Consider the following 22,244-nt stretch of genomic DNA (forward strand, 5'->3'; position numbering starts at 1 on the left):
CATAAAATTATGTTTAAAAAGTGAGGATTCAACAGGATATCTTGGAAATAGACATGTAATAAAGCAAACAAAGTTCAATAAGGTAAGTCTAAGATGATGAGTTTTATAGGTTAATTGTAAGGAAAGGGATCTCTGATCTATATGTTTCTCCTTTTTAGCTAAAAAGTTATTTTGTTTTAGTTCATTTTTTAATAAAACTCTATGGAATATATAACATTATTAATACCATAATGGTACACACAAACACAAGCAGTTTAAATGGCCAAATTTGCACAGTAGATGGCTGACCAGAGACACACTTAGGTCTCTTGGACACCAAGCCCAAGCCTGCTCTTGGGCCTTACTCACACCCCTCACCTTGACCTCTGATGCTCAGCAAGGATCGGGCACTGAAGCCTCTGAAGGGTTCCTTACAACTCTGGCTAACCTCTTTCTTTGTAAAAGTGTCAGCTGTGATTTATGTTAAAACATGACATTTCTGGCATTGGATGTTTCAGTCTTTGTGGGTGTGGCTTTAAAAAAATAAAGGGCTCATACAATACCTCAGTTCTTAAAGCACTTTTCAATTTCCTAGACATGCATTATCATCTTTTATGTCTCACCAGAGCACAAAAGGAAAGTTATCATATTTTACAAATGAGAATACTGATGCTGACTCTAGATGAATACCTTAGCTTGAAGGGGCAGATAAGAGACCGCCCTTTGGTCCTCTAAATCCATGTTCAGTATTCCTAACATGCCATTAAATCAAGTCTGAATAATATTTGAAAACTAGCTTCAGATTTGCTGTGAGGTTTCTTTGCAGAATCTTTTATTGCTTGCAGCATGTCTTAAAGATTCCTAGTTCAAAGTTTCTACTCTGAAACGTGACCCCATTCTTAAACACTGCATTTCAAATTTGCAAGCTGTTCTATATTTCAAAGGTTTCCAGTTTGAGAAGTTAAGTTCGAGTGAATTCTTTAGCAAACTTGTCTTTGTTTTTCTCAGTATATTTCTGTGATTATGGCAATTACTTTAATGGAAAGTTCTGAATAGAAAATAACTTTAATTACAGATCTCTATGCAAAACTTAAGAATACTCATCAGGTACAGGAACCTAGGTTTTATTTTTATTTTCCTCCCTATCTTACCCTTTTGGTCTATGCTCCCTATGGTCTCAAGTTAAGAGTTGGGTCTCCACCCTTACTTTGAGAATGATTGTGCACACTGGGATCCTTCCTGACAAGGTAGCTGATAGGCTATCTGCCAAAAGACATTTGTATTTTCTGTTCCCAGAATTATTTGGGATTATCTGATATGGCTGGGCCTATGAGGGTTCAGTGAACTTTTGAGAAATATATACCATATTCAACTAATCTTTTTGGAGAACAAACCTGGCAACAGGAAATGTCAACATCATTAGTCATATATTAAGTTTCATTAAAATCAAAACTTTGGAATAATTAGCTTCTGCTGCTTTCCAAAGTAGTAATTATAGACCATCAGGAAGTGTCATGCTCTCTCAGATTTCCTCCTTTTAAACGTTAAATGTTAAAGGTACAACATTATTTTTAAAATAATATTTAAGACTTTTAGTTATGGGAATATAAATATTACCTTCTGGGTATGGGACTAATCAAGTCCTTAATAATTCAGGAAAATTTGTGACTGGACTTAATGGTGAAATGAAAACATTAATACGTGTCATTTCATATGAGAGTAAAGTTCAAAGATAAAAAATTTGTGTATTTAAATGTGTTTGGGACTTTTCTTTCATTTATAGTTAAGTTTTAACTTTATTAAAAGTTATTTGTTCAATACTAGTTAGAAAACAAGTGATAGTATTAGGTTATTTTATTTAAGTTTAGCAATTCCTCAGCAAGTTTCTTTTTCTAACTCCTTTCCATATGGTAGTATTTAGGTATGTAATGTATAAGCTTTAGTCTCTCCTGTCATAATGCTCAGTTATTGCCCCAAAGAAAAATCTACTGTGGAGGGATAACAAACTGATCTATATCATATATATTATTTCAATGAACAGTATTGTTCCAGTAATTTATACTTATTTTACATGGAAGTTATTGTCTATGAAAAAGAATAGCTGCTTAGTCTTCATGTACGAGGTACTTTACAAGACACATAAAGAGAAAAAATAGACTTCTTGCTCTCAGAATTTTGGATCCAGTTAGAGAAACAATGAAGGACCAAAACTGCTAATAACACCAGTGGAAGACTTAAGTTTCTATTACAGAAATGGCCTTGTATTTGTAGGAAGGGGACAAAGAATTAATAATCTAAGCAGGTTGAAATTCTGGGAGAATGAGAAAGCAGATGTCCTTAGAAGAGTAGAGTCTTAGAAAGAAAGCAGAGAAATGCAAATCAAACCATACTGAGAAATCACCTCACTCCAAAAACAGTGGCATTACCAAAAAATAAAAATGATAGCAAGTGCTGTGGAGGATGTAGAGAAAAAGAAACTCTTGCACACTGTTGATAGAAATATAAATTAGTATAGTCAATGTGGACAAAAGATTGAAGATTCCTCAAAAAATTAAAAACAGAGCTACCCAGCAATCCCACCCGTGGAGATATATATATATATATATATATATCCAAAGGAAATGAAGTTGGTATGTCAATGAGTCATCATAATAGCCAACAAATGGGAACAACCTAAGTGTCCATCAACTGATAAATGGATAAAGAAAATGTGTAATATAACACCATGGAATAGTAGTCATAAAAAAAGAATGAAATCCTATCATTTGCACCAACATGGATAAAATTAAAGATCATCATGTAAAGTACAATACAAGTAGTGCATGATCTCACTCATATGTGAAATCCAAAAGTTGACCTCATAGAAGTTGAGAATAAAATGATGGTTACCAGAGGCTGGGAAAGTAGGAGGGAAAGAGGGAATGGGAAAGGCTGATCAATAGGTAGTAAGTTGCAATTAGATTAGAGCAAGAAGTTCTGCTGTGCTATTGTATGGTATGGTGACTCTATAGAACAATTATTAGATATGGAAAATGATAATCCCCAAAATAATGAGACCTGAGAAAAGGGGAGTGAGAAAGAAAGTCATAAATTGGAAGCACTGATCCTTTCCCATTGCATTCTTTCCTGGTGATAAAATAAACCCTGGGGAGGAGGTGCCCAACAAACCTAGAAAGGTGGTCGAGTGTCCAAGCTGACATGCTCATTAAGTCACTTCTCAGGATAACCAACATAAGCCCAGTCCCTTTCTCTGTTCATCGGTTCATTTTCCACAAAGAGAGTGGGTCCATCAGAACCATGCTTGCCACCTTCAGAACCATGATTCCATTCCTGAACAAAAGAGTTGAGCTGATTTGTGAAATTTGCATCTGTCATGGTCTTTTGTGCTAAGAACAATAATGAACTATTTGTTTCAAAAAGCTAAAAGAAAGAATTTTGAATGTTTTTACCAAATAGAAGTGATAAATGTTAGAGGAGATAGATATGTTTACCCTAATTTAAACATTATTCAAGTTATAAATGTATCAAAACATCAAGCTCTACTCCATAAATACATACAATTTATCTATCAGAGAAAAATACTTTTAATTTAGATAAAAAAGAAAGCATGTAGTATTTTTTTCCACTATGAATCTTTCTCACTTGCTGCCTGCCCTCCAGTCTCTGCCAAAATGCAATTGATGGTAGCTGCCTCCTTTGCTGTAGCAAGCTCTGAATACACAGCCTTTGCTTTTCCTTAAGGAGTTGGTCTCCATTTATTTCCTTAAGATTAATTGTGTGGATACAGGGCTTAGCTTTATCTCTTACTTTAAGATAAAAATGGGAGGAGGGAAGGATGATTGAAGACACTTTGTAGGGATTCTGAGCTGGAAAGAAAGTGGGAGGAACTGAGTTCTACAGGGTTGGTGCCATCTCCAATCAGGTCATCTCTAAATAGAAGAAAGTAGAGTGAAATGGAGTTCAGAACTGAGGAAAGACAAGAGGGGGCAGCAGTAATAAAGGGATCAAATGGGTCACTTATATTTAATATAGCTGGAGGATTGCATGAGCCCAAGAGTGTAAGACCAGCCTTAGCAACAAAGTAAAATCTGGTCTTTAAAAAATAAATGAATAAATAAATATATATTTTGGTTGTGTCAATATAAACATGGTGGAAGGAAGTTAATGTAGATAAAAGAAAAAATGTATAGTTTAAACCTAAGTACCTACATTCTCTCTTTCCTTCAAATTTGAGAAAATTATATAAGAAATAATTACTGACATTGATAAAAGGGAAAATACATCAAGGAAATTATTAAGGTTTATTAAAAGGGACTTTAACAATTGAGGCTAGTTAAAAGGGACTTTGAAGGCTGGCACAGTGGTTTGTCTTTGCAGTCTCAGCTACTTGGGAGGCTGAGTGAGCTACTCAGCTACTCAGCAGGAATACTGCTTGAGCCCAGGAGTTCAGGGCCAGCCTAGGCAAGAGAGAGAGAGAGAGAGAGAGAGAGAGAGAGAGAGAGAGAGAGAGAGAACCCACCACTTAAAAAAATAAATAAAAAGGCACTTGAAAGACAAGTTGGAAGCAGTTGATATTTTATAGATTTGGGTGGAAAATTGTGAGTGCATCATTTCTTGCAGTATATATCAGCAAAATAATACAAGGGGAGAAGAAATAACACAAGTCAGACCAAAAAACATAAGACTATTTTATAGGGATATAACATTATTTAGAAAGACATAAAAAAGCTGGGGAGACATTGAGTGGGCAGTATGATTCAGAATGCAAATACTTAAGAGGGCAGAGGGTAGTTAATAGAAATATGATGACTTAAAGTAATATATTTGGAAAAGAGTGCATGGGTGGAGGAGATCTTGGGAGAGGTTGTCAAAATAGTGAGAAGATGCTGACAGGTTGCAGAACGTCAGTATTCTTTCAACTTTCAGGAATGGGGAGAGCCATAAGCATGAAGGGAGTTTAATTACCAAGTAATAAGATTTTAGCAAAGAGTGAACTGAGAATGCAGCACTCTTTATGGCAATAACACCAGGAGGAGACAAGCAGAGAGAGAAAGCTGTATTCAAGTGAAGTCAGTTCTCATTGGAAGATGAGCACCATGTGAGTGTCATCTTGAAATAAGGTCTAGGAGGGACTCTGCAAGGTTAGAGGCAGGAAATGGATGCCGAAATAAAAGAAAAGGCTGGAATTTCGTACAGAATGGTGCAAGTGAGACTGGCAAGGTGGTGAGCATGTACAAACCAGCAGTGCTTTCTCCTAAGGGACTACCTCAGCCCCAGTATACTCAGTGGGTGTATCTCTGCAAGCCTCATCACTTTAATCAGAGGTATGCCTTCTGGAAGAACTGAGAGCTGAAGAACAGTGAAACTCACTCCTCTGCAGGCTGACAAAGCTGTAGAGCAATAGCCAAAGCTGCTCAGAGGACAAGGTTGCATAGGATCAGTTTAATAACTGGCAGCAAGCCTTCAGCAAAACAGCCAAACGGTCAAGTTAGACAGGATGCTGTGGGAAGCACTGGGGTATGCTAATTGTGGTCTAGCAAATGGGTAAAGAAAATTAAAACGAAAACGACTGCTAATATAAGGAGAAGGTTCAGGAAGTGAAGAATACATCTACAATGGCCAAACCCTATGCAAAAACAGAACTCTGACCCACACCCAGAAGCAACTTGTCCAACAAATCAACTTTTATCTCTGTTCACCAGCCTGGGAGTCAGCCTGCTCTAAGTCAGACTTGCAGACAGTCAGGTCACTCTCTCGGGTAACAATCAAGGGAGCCAAACAGTAATTTCTATGGCAAAAGACTCAAAATGGCAGGAACTTGATTACTAATTACTATTCCCTAATTTTTATGCCTACTTCCAACCAAAAGAAAGCTAAACCAAATATGCTTTTCCTAAACAATAACACAAAATGCTACACCTCCAGCTGGACACTTTCAGCTTTCCCATATAAACAGTCTCCTATCAGAGCACTTCTGTCCCTTCTTCCCTCTAGGGGAATTTTGCCTCCCTTTGAGTCTCTGCAAAACACAATTGATGGTGGCTGAATCCTTTGCTACAGCAAGCTCTAAATAAATACCCTCTTTTTTCATGTAGCTGGTTTTTTTGGTATATTTCTACAAAACCAAAAACTAAAATCAAGATAAAGATTTAGGGTAAGGGAGAAACTGCAAAGAAGGAGAAGTTAGTTGGGAATAATGGGAGAAGGATTTCTGGACTCTTTGGAAGAAATGGGGAGAAAATTAACATTACTATATTGTTTGTTGTATCACCTGATGCTTTGCTATGGCTTCATAAAGTTCACTGAATTCTCCTAAACCTTGTGAAACAGATTTTTTAAAAATATATCATTTTTAAGGAAAATTTAAATAGCCTTCGTAACCCATCCAAGGTGGAACAGAGAAATAAATCCAAGGATGAGTTTATTTTTTTCACTATTCAAGACATTCTCCCAGATCTCTTCTTACATTGCTATTGTAGTTCTGAACAGGCACATTGCCCGAGAGTCTCATTAACTTTATTGTGACTCTTCCTTCAGTCTTTTGGTGCTCTGCAAATAGGTGATGAATGAAATAATTCAATTAATATCTTGCTCAAGTTCACAGAGATAGAAAGTGGGTACATGTAGATTTGAATTTGGATCTTTCTGATTTCCAAGTTTCTATCGTTTACTGTATTAGCTTAACTTGGAAGTGGAGGTTTGCTGGCAGGTAGGTGCAAAGTCGAGGTGGACATTACATTTATTGATTTAAGGTGGTTAAAATGATAATGTTAGGGTATTGGGTGGTATATTTTCAAGTTACTAAGGATGTTGGTAAGGGATGGGACTTACAGTTGGGAGGTCTGTTAGACACAAAAGAAGATGAGAAAAAGTCCTGAAATTTGGAATATGATATTGCCTAAGATGATAAAGTGGGAATGAACACTGTAAAATAATTATTTTCATCAAATTAAAATGAGAATGACCCAGGATAAATGATGCAACAATGATGCGGTAAGCAGATTTGGGGTATAAGAAATTATATATATCCTACCTCCAAATCTTATGCATTGGAAAGAGGAAGAAAAGCAGAAGTCTCTAGGGGAGGCAGTTAGGGGGGGCCACCAGATTTCATCTACAGTGTAAACACTGTAGCATTGAAGCACTTACTAACATGACTTAAAATGTAGAACCATAATAGAGGACACAGAAAAGAGAATGAAGAAGACAAAACATATTTAAAAATAGGTGGCTCAAAAAAACTGGCTGTACACAGGGGTGACATATAGCAACTATGATAGTGATTTCAACTACTCCTAGGAAACGAAGCAGGAGGATGGTGGGAATTAGACTAATATTTCTAGACGGAGGGAGATGCAGCATTGAATCATCAGAATTTAGTTGTTGATAGAGGATATAAACAAACCCAAATTCCAGTTGCATGAATTAAAAGTAAAAATTCAAACGAACAATACTCTCCCCAAAGTGAAAAGAAATAGAATTCTCAGGCTCTCTGCTTTTTGTTGTAACCTACTAATACATGGGAATGAGGGCTGAAAAACTCCTAGATATTTTGTCTGAAAGAAGGTTTTATGGTTTAACCTCTATAAAATTGCTTTCTAGGTGCTAGAGTTTGCATTTAAAAAACCCAGAAGTCTTCATTATAAGGTGAAGTAAGAGAGAGAGAGGCTGAATGTTTCTACTCAATAAATATGAGTCATTGGCCCTTTGTCTATGGTCTGTTTATATTTGACATGTAATAAGTAGAATTAGCAGAAGATGACAGCAATCTGCTGTTGTTCTATTATTTTCCTTATAATAATAAAAATACATTTTTTTTCTCCCAAATTCAGTCTGGGAAATAAATGCATTTATGGAACACATTTCTAACATGAAGGAATAAAATCCAAAATGCATGCTGATTTCTTTCTTTTATGCTTTGTTCTGTGTATAATACTTGTTGCCTGGTAACTAGATTATAACAGATCATAGGTTGAAAAAAAAAGTCAATTGTTTCATCAGGACATTTTCTATGCCAGAATATTTAACCTCAAGGCAAAATATCCAGGATAAAAACTCACCTACGCATTATCAAGTTGCTGTTTATTTTGAACTAGAAAAGATGGGCACTTAGACTAATGCTTTCCATAGGGAAAAATCACAATTTAAATTCATTATAAGCTCTAATTCATAATTACTGTCATTTTGTGGCCTCAGTTCAAATTTGCAGCAAGGCATATTTAAAAATAGAGCTCTTATCTATCTACCTCTTCTTGGTATTTTTTTCTACATCCTCCTCTATTCTAAAACAAAACAAGTAGCAGTTCAAAGAGGAGTTGAAAGAGGAGATCCATGGGGCTGATGCTGTGCCATTGATGGTTGACCATTACTCTGTATAGGATATGACCAAACTAAAAAGTGAATAAAATCATTGCTGCTATTTATTGCCTTGGTCTAAAAGCAAGATCCTCCATAAGGCATGTCATATTTCAGTTTAACCCAAGGAGAAGTTAGATGATTACTTGTGTTTATGATATTTTTTCTTTTTACTGCCCAAGGTCCTCTTTGACTCTCTCGCCCCCTCCCTAAAAGAGAATTTTTGTTTGTTACCTCTTACCGACATTTATTTTGACAATTTTTTTCTGAGAGTCCATCTTCATCCTCTCCCATGATGTCCACGGCTGAAAATATCAATGCAACCAGAATGGCAAAGCAGCAGACCAGGGCAAAGATCACAATGCACTTCTGCTGGGACTGCAAGAGAAAGAAGAGGAAAAATGTAAGTGGGCTGCCTGCCATCCCTTAGGAAACTTAAGATCTGACAGCTTTCCAAATTCCATGGAATATCCTTTGAGACATCATTACTGTTAGCATTGCGAGTGAAGGGCAGTTCTCTGGGTGAAAATACCCAAGACCTTTAAACTCCACTAAATGGTTAGAACTTGTTCAATAATTCAAGTGCAGTATCCACACTTTTGAGTGAGTTTGCTCTTCTTTCTAATCAAAAGCAGTCCAGAAAAGATCGCTATAAGGTCTATTGTTGCAAATTAAAAATAAAACACAGATGCTAGCTAGTCTCATGGTTTATGCAGCTGACACAGTATATTTCAAAACACTGAACATCGGCATAAATAACATTCATACTCTTGATTTTCATTTAGAGATACAAGATGAAGTTCTAGGTAGTCAAAACCACTCATATGCATATGTTTAGGCCCAAGAGTTGTAATCAGAGACATCCTTCCCTCCAGGGACTCAGGGCTAAAGGTTGCAGAAGTCAGGGCCATGATGCTTGAGTAGCACCTGTGACACTGGGACAAATAATTTTGACGACTTTTTCTCTGCTATGGTTTGAATGCTTGTGTTACTACTCCCTAAATTCATATGTTAAAATCTTAGCCCCCAAAGCAACTGGCATTAGGAGGTTTGGAAAGTTTCTAGAACTTTCTTTTGTAAAGTTTTTAGACTATGAGTATAGAGTTCTTACAAAGGGGATTGGTGGCCTTAAAAGAGGCCTCAGAGAACTCCTTCACCCTATCCACCACGTGAGGATGAAGGAAAAAAAGGTGCCCTCTAGGAAGTGAGTCCTCACCAGACACTGAAGCTGAGTCTCCTTAGTCTTGAACTTTTTAATCTCCAGAATTGTGAGAAATAAATTTTGTTATTGATAAGCCTTCTACTTTAAGGCATTTTGTTATAGCAGCCCAAATGACAAAGTCACCCTCAATTAGATAAATCCAAATAGGGAAAAGAGAAGAAAAGGCAATTTTTAAATATCTATGTGATCTTAAGGGTTATTTACAAAGAGTAGTGATCTTCAACCAGGCAGCGCAGCCAGGGATGTCATCTTAGCCAAAGAATAAATATAAATGTACAAAAGACTCTTTCTCTGCTTCTATCTATCCCTCCCACCCCCGCCACCATCTCTCTCTCTCTCTCTCTCTCTCTCTCTCTCTCTCTCTCTCTGACACACACACACACACACACTCCCTCTCCCTCTCTCTCTATTCAAAGGGTTGTTGAAACCAGCTGATTTTGCCACTCCTATCATGCTCCTGACCAGTATTGCTATAGCCAAATGATTTCTAGGGAATCCAAAGAACCTCCCAAACTCAGAGTCCAGTTCTTCCAAGACTCAACCTCACAGGGGCATATTACAGAGAAAGGCATTTGAGTCACGAATCCACAATGTTTCCTAAAGACTTCCTTTAGGTGTTTCCTAACCCTCTCTCGGGTCTTATCTCCCATTAGGACCTTGCTCCACATCGTGTTCTCTTCACACTCCACACTCAAAAACGAAGCAGGGAAAAGCCAAAGGAAGACACCACCACTGTTGTTTTACCCAAGACCTTGGTTATGTTTAAGTCCTGGATCATGGTTTGTTCTATCCCTAAATAATTAGCATAGAGCCTAACAAATAAAAGGTGCTCTAGAAACATGAAGGAATAAAATCCAAAATGCATGCTGATTTCTTTGGAACAACATTGCCAGCACCATGCCTCTTGTATTTTAGGCCATTATTGTATAAACCAACAAAAGGGGTATGAATGAAATGAAAATGGCAGTGGCATATCTCTTGGAATAGAGGCACATGAAATGTCTCTTTCAAGACTCAACTGTGACCTGACTGAAAACTGGATTGTTTCCATAGTGGAAATCAAAGTGGTGGTTGTAAATCTTATAGTTCATCCTTTTTTACTCTCTGCTAGAGCTGGAGGCTAATTAGTACACACGGTGAGCAACTATATAAAAGTCTGCAGAACAGATTGTGCATTTATCTTGTCCTTTTATTTTCCATACATTCCCTATTCCTTGTTAATATTATTTTAATTTTTTTTTGTGGTGCTAGGGATCAAACTGACAGTCACACTCAGGCTGGACAAGCAAGCACTTTACTGCTGAGCTAACCCATTGATTTTATCTCTAAGAAGCACCTGGGTGAACCAGTTGAGGGCTCCAACTTTGGAATCAGAGTGTTAACATTCTGCCACTTACTGTTTGCAGGCTTTGGGCAAATTATTTGCCTTTGTACTTCAGATTTCCTGTCTGTAAAATAGGGATAGCAAAAATAACTATTTTATAAGGTTGTAGATACTATATGTAGAATACTTAGAACAGTTTCTGGAATACAGATAGCACTAAAGGAATGTTTGCAACTGTGTACTTTATACACCTCTATAAAGCTGCCTGAAATATTTTAGGAAAATAAGGTGAACAAATAAATAAATAAATACAATAAAACTATGAGTAAGAAGCAGAGAGGAAGAATGAGAAGCATACCAGGAAGAAATAAAACAGGGAAACAGATTTTCTAGGCTAAAATTTTTCTTTTTTGTATTTTTTGCAATACTAAGAATTATACCAGGTACTCAGGCATACTTAGCAAGTGATGTACAAGCTATGTTCCCCAGCTCTGCCCCATCAACCCTCATTTCCCCCACTTTTTTATAAGGGTCTCACCAAGTCTGACTCAGCCTCCTGAGTAGCTGGGGTCATAGGCATGCACCAGTCTGGCTAGGGTAAAATTTTTGAGAAAAATTTCTAGCTCAGTCCCCAATCTCAAAATCCTAAAGTAGAATTTCTAAAATTCAGTATGCATCATAACCTCCTGTAGGGCTTGTTAAAATATGCATTTCTGGGTCCCACCTCCAGAGTTTCTGATTCAGTGGTCTGGTGGTGGGGCTCAAGGATATGCATTTGTAATAAGTTCCTAAGAGAAAGGACTACACTCTGAAGATCTGGGCCCTGAAATGACAGAATTTCCTTCTTATCCATGAAAGATATGTTTCAACCCCCTATGGGTACCTGAAATCATAAGTCATAACAAACCCTGTATAAGCTATATTTTACTATGCATATATTTCTATGATACAGTTTAATTTATAAATTAGAATACGAGATTAACAACAACTAATAACAGAAAGAAAATTTATAAGAATAAATTGTATCAAAATTACCAGCATCATGCTTCTTGCACTTTAGGGCCATTATTAAGTAAAATAAGGTTATTGGTACACACAGATTAAAGTACCTCATCAGTTGATCTGATTACTGAGGTTACTAGGTAACTAATGGACAGGTAGTATATACAGTGTAGACACAATGGCCAAAAAGATGATTCATGTCCCAGGTGAGACACAGCAGGATAGTTTGAGATTTTCACCACACTAATCAGAATGACATGGATTCAAAAATGAAAAATTATTTCCAAAATTTTTCTTGTGATTTTTTTTTGGTAGGGGAGGTGACTATAGGTAACTGAAATTGCAGAAAAATATTGTAGATAAAGGGGACTACTATATCAACTATACTAATGTATAGTACATGTTCATCTTGGACTCATTTGCCTTTAATAGTTCATTTTCAAACATTACTGAGATCATGACAAATACATCCTAATGATTTAAATATAAATATTGCCATGCATTTTCTTTTTGGGGATTTAAAAACAATTTTAAACAATACATGTTCTTATTTTGAAAATGTTTCCTCCTGGCCTTTACTTTTTATATATTTTATTGATATTCACTACTTGTAAAACTGAAAAAATATAACCTGTTTATAATTTTGAAAAAAAACAAACCCACATAATGTTAAAAAGAAAATAAATCACAATTTTACTCAAACATATTGCCATTTATTTTGAGTTATTCTATACTACATTTACTTACCTAATAATCTGATCAAATTTACCCTATATAGGGTTTTATATTTTATTTTTGTCACTTGATCCCATTTTAATATCATTAATTTTCTTTTAAAATATAGTTTTAAGTTGGGCATAATATTTTGTTACATGAATATATTATTGTCTCCTTTACTCTAAAAATCTAAGGAAAAAGTCTACTCATTTTATAACAAAAACAAATCAATATTTTCTCCATTTTCCCTAGAAATTGTAAACAGGAAACACACACTAACACACACATACACACAAAGATTTTAGAGCAGTTTGAAGTAGTGTAATATTATTCACATTAACCAAGTTTAGAAGAGACTCTAACTCAGAGCAATATAATTAAACATTATCTCAAAAAGAATCCTGAAGACAAAACTTAAACATACCACGGGTAGGGTACACCAGGGGCACTTGATGAATGCATCCTAGTGATGCTAATACTAAATGCTTAAATTACAACATTGATTTGTTTCCCTTTATTCTGAATGTTATGATAAAGCAGTAAATGAGAACTAGCTAATTTGTGTCCTATTGGAAGTACTTTGATGTAATAATCCTTACATGTTTCCATTAACTTATTATATTAATTTAATTCTTTATTATAAATTCTATCAAGAAGAACAATTGAGCTACTATTTTCATTTTAATTTGTCAAAGACTAAAAATTCAGACTCTGATATTCACTTTTAAATGTCTCATTGGAACAAAGTACTATAATAGTATAAGGTCACACCATTACTTATTCTCATTTCACTTCCACTTCATCAAAAGTGAAAGATTCTATCCATCTGGTAGCATAAGAGCCTAATAAATGAATCCAGACTCCAAGTTACCAAGAGATTTATTCATTTTCAAATCCTTAATAGATCATTCTGGAAATCAATTTGAACAAACTTTTCTGTTTTTATTGTATTGAATCAAAGAAAGTAAAGTTTTAAGGAAAACCAACAAACATAAACCAAATTTCATTGATAAGCTCAACATATTAAGAGAAAATAAAATTTGAAATGATAATATCTAGCATCAGTCAAACTTTACTTTTCACTATAGTTTACATACAAATGGGAAAGAATTGCTTTCTTGGTCAATAAATCCAATTATGCTAACATTAAAAGTATTTGAGTGTATATCCTCACCAAGCTTACTTTACCTCAAATAAGAAATAGAAATATGTGACCTCTAACTATGGAAAGAATAATAAACTTAAAAATCAGAAAAATGGTTTTTATACTATTTAACAGATTCTTAAGAGGAATTTCCAAAGGTGCATAAAAGTAAAATGTAAATGTGCAAAAACTGACCAAAAATTAAAATTATTCATATTCTTTTTCATGTATTTACATGATTAAAAAAATGACAAATTTGTCAGGGTATTTATTGTTTTTATTGTTTGTTTGTTTTGTAGTGCTGAGGATGAAGCCCAGAGCCTTATGGATTCTGGGCAACTGATCTACCACTTAAATACCAGTTTAGGTATTTAACTTATGGATCTAAATCTGAACTCTCTAGATATATAGAGTCAAATATTTCCCTTGATTTTCTTTTTGGTTTTGACATTTTCTGCTCAATAGTTATTTTCATATTATTGTGAATTCTAGTTAACAAATCCCCATAGCGATCCACTAGTGTAGAAATTGAAGTCGAACAGTTAGCCCTGAACTGTGGAGTCATGACATTCTTGGGCCTATAGGATTTTCCTACATTTCTAAATATGTTCCTAAATTGAGTTCCTGGTCATGTTCCAGGGAAAACAGGTCACCCATAAGATCCAGAGTAACTGACTTATTAATGGTTACACTCTGGAACCAATTCAGAAAATCCATACTACAGAGTTAGGGCAGACTTTTCCAGAGAAAACTCTAGAAATCCTTATAATAGAGTTATTACTTCACTTTTATGTTCCTAGAATTCTATTTTAGAATTTTCTTCTTCTTACTCTGTACCCCTTTCCTTAGGGACTTTATTTTACTCCAGAAGCTTTACTACCTATATATAATGTATCTCGTCAACCCACAGCATCCTGCTGAGAACCACATGCATACTGAATGATGCCATTGCACAGAAAAGAGTTTTGAAAGAGTCCACAAATCTAAGTTGAGGAGAAAAATTGGGGATAGAAAGGCCATGTAAGCTAGAGTTGGCAGGACAGAGTACAAGAGAGAGACCTTCACAAGAGCTCTGAAGATCTTCAGAAGGTCTCTCTGAGTCTTTAGCACATGTATGAGGAAACCACCTGTACCCAGGGAAATAACCACTTGAAAGGAACAGGTGGAACATCCCTGACCCACCCATAGGTCAGGGAGAGCTGGTGTTCCCAAGACACAGAGTGAAAAAAAAATCTTATAATATATAGAGCACCAAGCAGAATGTTTAGAAAGAAATGGCTTATAAAATGAAAATAGAAAAAAATCAGGCCTGGATTCAAGGCTGCTTTGGTCTGTCTAAAAACGTCATAAAAAGCATGACTCAGAAAACTCAAACTGCTCACAAGAAATATAAAGCAAAAGCTCATAGAACTTGAGGCCAAATTAAAAATTCTCAGTTATTTAGTGATTTGTAAACCCCTTTCTCATAAATGGATAAAATCAGGAGATAAGAAATCAACATGTACACAGAAGACTTGAACAACTTTATCAACTTCACTGAATTGACATTTATGGAAAATTCCAATAAAAATTAGCAGATTTGTCTTTTATTTGAGAGCACATAAAACATTTGCCAAAATAGACCATTTTCTGGGTTTAAAACAAGCCTCAACAAAGTTAAAAAATTCCAGTTATACAAAATATATTCTCTGACCAAAATAGAATTACATTATAAATCAATAGCCAAAATATCTCTAAAGAATTCTCAAATATTTATAAACTAAAAAAAATTGTATAGTCCATGGGTCAAATAAAAAATTAAGAATCAGAATCTTGAACTAAGCGAGAATTAAATGCAATGTAAATGTGTGAGATTCCGCAAAATAAATGTTTAGACAGATATTTATAGCTCAAAGGTCTTAAATGACATCAACATTCGAAATATCAAAAGAAACAGAATAAATCCAGGAAAGTCAATATATCCATCTTCTCAATGAAAGAAAAGTAACAATGTGGGTCTGTAAATAATCAAAGAAATAGAAAAAGAAAAAGTTTAGTAGCTAAAGCATATTCCTTCCAAATAATCACATTTATTTTTTGCAGATGAGTTTGGCAACAATTCAATAGATTGATAACTAATTTATAGTGATTTGGGGAAATGGGCATTGGTTAAAACTGCAACCTGACTGAGCTTGTTTTGATGGCAATTTGGCAGGTTTTTTAAAAAAATGATTTTATCAAAATTATAAACGCATGTATTCTTGACTCTTAAATTCAACTTTCAAGACTTAATTTTACAGAAGCATTCACACTGTGCACGAAGACATAAGAGCAAGTATATTCCAAAAGTTATTTTGAAAATAATGTATCCATAAATACAGGATTTGGTAAAAAGAGTTCAATATAGTGAGCCAGTGGAATGTTATATAGCCAATAATATGTATATATGCAGAGAAAGATTCCATGAACTTGTACAAATCTACTGCTGTGATTCTCTTCCAAGCAGAGAGAGATTTTGTGAGTCTAGAAAGGCTACATTGTTAAAGATGATCATGGTTCACTCATACTATTTGGATATGTTATGTTAGCCCTGAGTCTAAACTGTCTCTTAGAGCAATAAGGAAGAAAGCTATTTGTACTATTCCCAAGGCAAGTTATTTCTTCAGCTCAATTTTCCTGGTTTCACTAGTGGGCTTCATTAACCACTACCTCTAGGTTGTCTATATTCACTTAAAGCCCTTAAAATTATTAAGCAGAGAATACATACTATCCCAAGTTTCAAAAATTACAGAGGACAACTAGAGAATCACTGTTCTTTGGAATGTGAAGAATACTTGGAGATCATCTAATCCAACCTTTCATTTTATCCTTTCCTAAGAAAATCACTGAGAGTAGGACACTGGTGACCCAGTGTAATCCTCTTCTCTGTCAATGCTTGATTGATGGAATAAGACACCAGCAAGCAAAAAGAACAACCTAGTTTGTAAAGGACAAATGGCACAAGAGGCACTCTTGGGCTGCAGTGGCAGTCTGTGGCTTGAGGGCAGGCACACCTGGCATGGCACACACGGAGTGGTACAGAGAAGACCCTGGAGCTTAAGTGACCTTCTTCAGTGCCTGGCTTCTCACCTGCAATCAGGCATTAGCAGAGGGAAGAAAAATGTGCTGCATTCATTCTTAAAACCCTTACCAAGCATCCAAGACATACTACACACAATATTAACACTGGTGATTCAGAAATACAGCCTGGTCTTTTTCTTCTTTTTTTCTCTTTTTTTAAAAAAATTTGTATTTGTTCTGTTTAGTTATATGTGACAGTACATTTATACAAACATGAAATAATCTTATTCTAATTAGGATTCCAGTCTTGTGGATATAAACAATGTTGAGATTCACTGTGGTGTATTCATGTATGTACATAGGAAAATTATGTCAGATTCATTCCATTGTCTTTCTTATTCCTGTCCCCTCCTCCATTCCCTTCATGCCCCTTTATCTAATCCACTAGAAAGCCTTTGTCCCTAAGGACCTCACATTTGAAGTGTGTGTGTGTGTGTGTGTGTGTGTGTGTGTGTGTGTATTTGTATGCGTGTTGCAGAAAGAATGGACATGCCATTCTAGATGCACAGGTTGAGGAGGAGGGAGGAATTGATTGGTAATCCATTTCACTGAAGATTTCTACTTGAGTGGGCCAATTTTGCTGTCTCCCCCCTTTCCTTTCATGCACACCTAATTCCTAAAAGAAAAGGAGAGAGAATTAAGAATTTTCCAATGTACTCATCAAAAAGCAAAAATAGTTATTCTGAGTATTAGTGAATGAATAAGAACACTGTCAACGTCAACATGAAGTAGCCAATATTTTAACAGTTAAAATGTTGTACTTTCTTGTTCTTTTTTTCCTCTCCTCTACTACAGAAAAAAAGTGAACACCAACAAAAAAATGACATGTAATCATCAGCTGGTCTTTGATAAGCTGAGGGTTATTTTGGCAACCTGTACTCTACACTCTGCTTTTAACAAGCTGAAAAAAAAAGGCTTTGAATCTTTTAACATATTAAAGTAAGTCCAAGTCCTTTCAACTTATTTCTGATGGAAATTTATTCTGAAGTCAGCTGGTTATGATTGTTTTATGTTTCTTTTCTAAGTTATTTGTTTTCAGGTCACTGAAAAGCCTGATATTTATCTGGCTGATGGGGGGGGGGGCGAACCACTGTTGACAAAACTCAATAAGCAATATTTTAATTTAAAAGCAAGTCAAGGTTGTATTTGGGTATAAGCGGGAAGTAAACAAAAAGCAAAATTTATCCTTGGTATCCCTGGTACTTAGTTGATCAGTGCCCTTATTTAAAAAGGGGGACACACACACACACACACACACACACACACTGCACACATCCTTGTAGAAAACTACATTTAGATCAACTTAGAGATAGGGTGGGAGGGAAACTTTACACCAACTTATTCAACTTTAGAATCACTGTTAGGGACCTTATTATCTTCAGTACCTGGATGGACAACATCATAATCCTCAGCTGGGACACATCAAAACTACTATTTAGGAAGGTAGCGCTAAGTTTTAGAAAGTTCCTACTGATGTGGGAAGAAACTTGATGAACGTAAGCATGCTGTTATCATCATAACTAAACAGCTATCCTGATGGCTCCACTCCCTCTTAGGGATTTTTTGCTACCCTAGCTCCCTTTGGGCTTTTTCCTGCCCACCACATCCCTTGTGTCTTTCTTTGTCTCTCTCTTTTCATAATTCCATCCCTCTCTTGTCTGTTTGCTGCTTTCCAAGTCAGCCACTATTCTTGCTTTCTTTCAGATCTCCCAGGGCTGCCCTCTCACCCCATCCCTTGATTCAGTGCCACAGTCTGCCCCTGACTGGGTTTCTGTGGGGCTCTCCCTACAGGACACAAGTCCCTCTGTTGGGATTACAAGAGTTTACCAATATATGAATGATAGTGTCCTGGAGCGATGGATAAAGAAGTGCAGTTTTATGATAGACACAATGAGGTCACTAATACTAGAAGGAGGAAAGGCAGGGTTAAACATTTCAGTAGAGATTTTAACAGATGTAGAGACTCTCATCTAATTAACATCACTGTAGGAATAAAATGCAGCCTGCTGCTCTTGGAGATGCCAACATTCTTCTCCTCTTCACTATTCATTTATTTATCAACCTTCTTGGGTAAAAATCTCAACACAAGCTATGTACACAGCACAGTTATTTCCACCCACTGGCAGGACGATCTATAAGAGCATGGCTTTGGGGAGCCAGAGGGAGTATATGACTATCTGAACAAAGCATCATGTTGAGCCACAGAGTTGCCTCCTGTCATTGCCCATACAAGTAGTCATTTTCTGCAAGGAGAGTGTCTGTTTATTGTGGTCTGAGCTGCTGTTAGCCTATTCATAAATCTTCCTTTGGCATAGGCATCAACAACAATTGCTGTGCAATTCTTCATGCTTCCCTATCACAGCATATTTATCACTCCTTCAAAAGCAAAATAAATCACCTTACAAACTCCTAAGCCATAGAATAAATTATTAGATGATCATCGAACCAGGAAGAGGAAAGACGCAAGCATGGTTTACATGTTCTTTCTTTTCTTGCAGCAAAGCTCTTTCAGTTCCTCCAGTTCTCAAAGAGGCTGACTTGGGTTCTACATCACTGCCAAGCAATCACCAGCACCTAATCAAATATGGCTTTACAGTGTACCTTTTCATATCTGTCTGTCATTCCCTGCTCTCACCTTTCCTAATCCGTTCTCTTTGGTCAATGCTCCTGAGCTGCTGACCATCTATCCAACCTGGCCCTACCATGCATGCCTTAGCTTTTCCCTCAGAGTCTGAAGGCAGTGGAGACAGTTAAAGGTTTAGGGCTGTATCTTGTTAAGAGAATAGTACCATTTGGTGGCCCACACATCAGATGTCACTGTGCAATCAACTGTATTGTCTGTCTACAGCTAAGGTCCCCCATTGTTCTCAGGGGTGATATGGGACTCAATCCTAAGACAGGTGCTATGTAGCCTCCTAAAAGGCCAGACTCAAATTAAATGCAGGGAAAGTGAAACCCTTGGGCATTGTTGGTAGAAAAGTAAAACAGTATATACCATTGGGAAAGATGCTATGAAATTACCTCAAAAAATTAAAAAAAAAATAGAATCACCATATAATTCAGCAGTTCCAATCTTAGGTATACAGTATCCCTCTCCTTATCCAGGAGTTATGTGTTAAGAGTGAATGTCTGAAACCCCAAATGGAACTGGACCCTGTGTATACTATTTTTTCCTGTACATGCATACCTATGATAAATTTTAATGCATAAATTAGGTACAGTGAGATGTTAATAGCAATAATTAATAATAAAATAAAACAATTATACTGTAATAAGAGCTATGTGAAAGTAGTCTCTCTCTCTCTCTCTCTCTCTCTCTCTCTCTCTTTCAAAATATTATACTGTACTGTCCTCACCCTTCTCCTTGAGATGATATGAGATGCTAGAATGCCTACATGATGAGATGAGGAGAGGTGAATGATGTAGACATTGTCATGTAGCATTGACCTAACACTATTGACCTTCTGATGAAATATCAGACTTGTGAATTATTTATTTATGTAATTTTCCATTGAATATTTTCAGACCATGGAAAGTGAAACTGGATAATGGGAACTACTGTATAGCCAAAAGAACGGAACACAGAGTCTCTACCAGAGATCTGTAGGCTGAGATTCACAGAAGCATGATTCACAATAACCAAAAGGTGGAAATCAGCCAGTAGATGAATGGATAAACAAAATACATCCATAGAACTATTGTTCAGCCTTAAAAGGGAAGAACATTCTAACACATCCACAGCAATGCATAAACCTTGAAAATATCATGGTAACGGAAATAATCCAGCCCATGTATAATTCCACTTACATGAAATACTTAATAAGAATAGTCAAGTTGGTAGAGACAGAAAGTAAGACAGTGGTTTTCAGGGTCTGGGGAAAAGGGAATAATTGAGGAGCAACTGCTTCATGGATATGGAATTTCAGGACTGCAAGATGAAAAGAGCTCTGTGGATGAATAAGGGTAATGGTAGCACAACAATGTGAATGCATTTAATGCTACTGAGCTGTACAATTCAAAATGATCAAAATGGTAAATGTTGTAGTATGCATATTTTATAATAAAAATAATTCAAAGAAAAAAAAAGACTAACAACAAACAACAGATGATGAGTCTGGACCATTACCGTTTAGATATGAGGTGTTCCCCAAAAATCTCATGTGTGAGACAATGCAAGAAGGTTTAGAGGTGAAATGTCTAGCTTATGAGAGCCTTAGTCTTATCAGTGCATTAATCCCCTGATAAGGATTATCTGAGTGGTAACTATAGGAAGGTACGGTGTGGCTAGAAGAGGTGGATTCCTTTGGGGTGTGCCTTTGGGGTTTATATTTTGGCTTATTGAACAGAGCTCTCTCTGCTTCTTGCACCACACTCTTCTGCCATAACGTCCAGCCTCACCTTGAGCCCTGAGGAATGGACCAACTATCTATGGACTGAGAACTCTGAAATCATGAGCCCTCAATTAAACTTTCCTCTTCTAAAATTGTTCTTGTCAGGACTAAAAGACCTGCAGCAAAAAAGCTGACTGAAACATGGACTTAGGTTTTGCCTCTCAACTTAGGTCTCTCCCTAACTAGTCCAAAGTTTCCCTTTTAGGTTCTGGTTCCCTCTCATCCCACACCTTGGTCTTTTACAGTGACCAAGTGCCAACAAATTTTCACTCCGGGTGCACATACCAGTACTTCTCTGCTCTACATACAGTGCTCACTGAGGTCATCCACATGCCAGATGAAATCTGTATTCGTACCAGTAACCTCCTCAGTTGACCTTCAGATGTTCAGTATGTTCCCATGCTAGAACATACTAGAACCCACCAAGATACCTGGTTTCCCTGCCCTCACCCTTCATGGCCTATTCCTTTTAGCGTCTACCTGATTTCAGCTCCCTCTCAAATAATCTCAGCTCATCCACTAATGACCAGGGATTGTGCAAGTAAAACTATGGGTATACATTTGATGGGGATGGGGGGGTAGAGGCACAACTACCCATTGCTAAAATACTAGATGCTTAGGAAGAAAGGAAAACTATGTTCCAAGAAGCATAAGGATATGCAAATCTTCCCTTGAAATACAGAGCAAAATAGCGTCTGAGAGAAGAGTAACATGGATAAACAATCAACAGCTGAGTTACAGCAAAGCTCTCTTCACTTCTTTGGTTTTGTTTTCTATCTTTTAAAAAACATATTAATGGATGTTAATATGTCACACAATATACCTACTTGTTATCTGTGTCTTTCATGAGGACCCTTTAGAACACTGGGGTATTTGACAGTTCTATGGCAGACCCATGAGATGACATTTCTGGCTTACATTCATTAAAATTCTTCATTGTTCTAAACATGGCTTAGAGTAAAACTTCCATAAGTACTTTGGATAATACATGAGATCACTAGGAAATGTCTC

The 22,244-nt window shown here is 36.3% G+C and overlaps 1 protein-coding gene across 1 annotated transcript in view; it reads right to left on the reverse strand.

Annotated features, from left to right (window-relative positions):
- PLD5 (phospholipase D family member 5) overlaps window positions 1–22,244 on the reverse strand; it is a gene marked incomplete at both ends in the record, with an annotated part of 403,511 nt that overhangs the window by 227,065 nt on the left and 154,202 nt on the right. Inside the window, one exon of the mRNA XM_081298272.1 lies at window positions 8,576–8,712. Coding sequence (XP_081154398.1) covers window positions 8,576–8,712 — 137 coding nt within the window. The remainder of the gene's footprint in view (window positions 1–8,575; window positions 8,713–22,244) is intronic.

The sequence above is a fragment of the Spermophilus citellus genome, assembly GCF_964194105.1.
Source record: "Spermophilus citellus genome assembly, chromosome: 6".
NCBI lineage: Eukaryota > Metazoa > Chordata > Mammalia > Rodentia > Sciuridae > Spermophilus > Spermophilus citellus.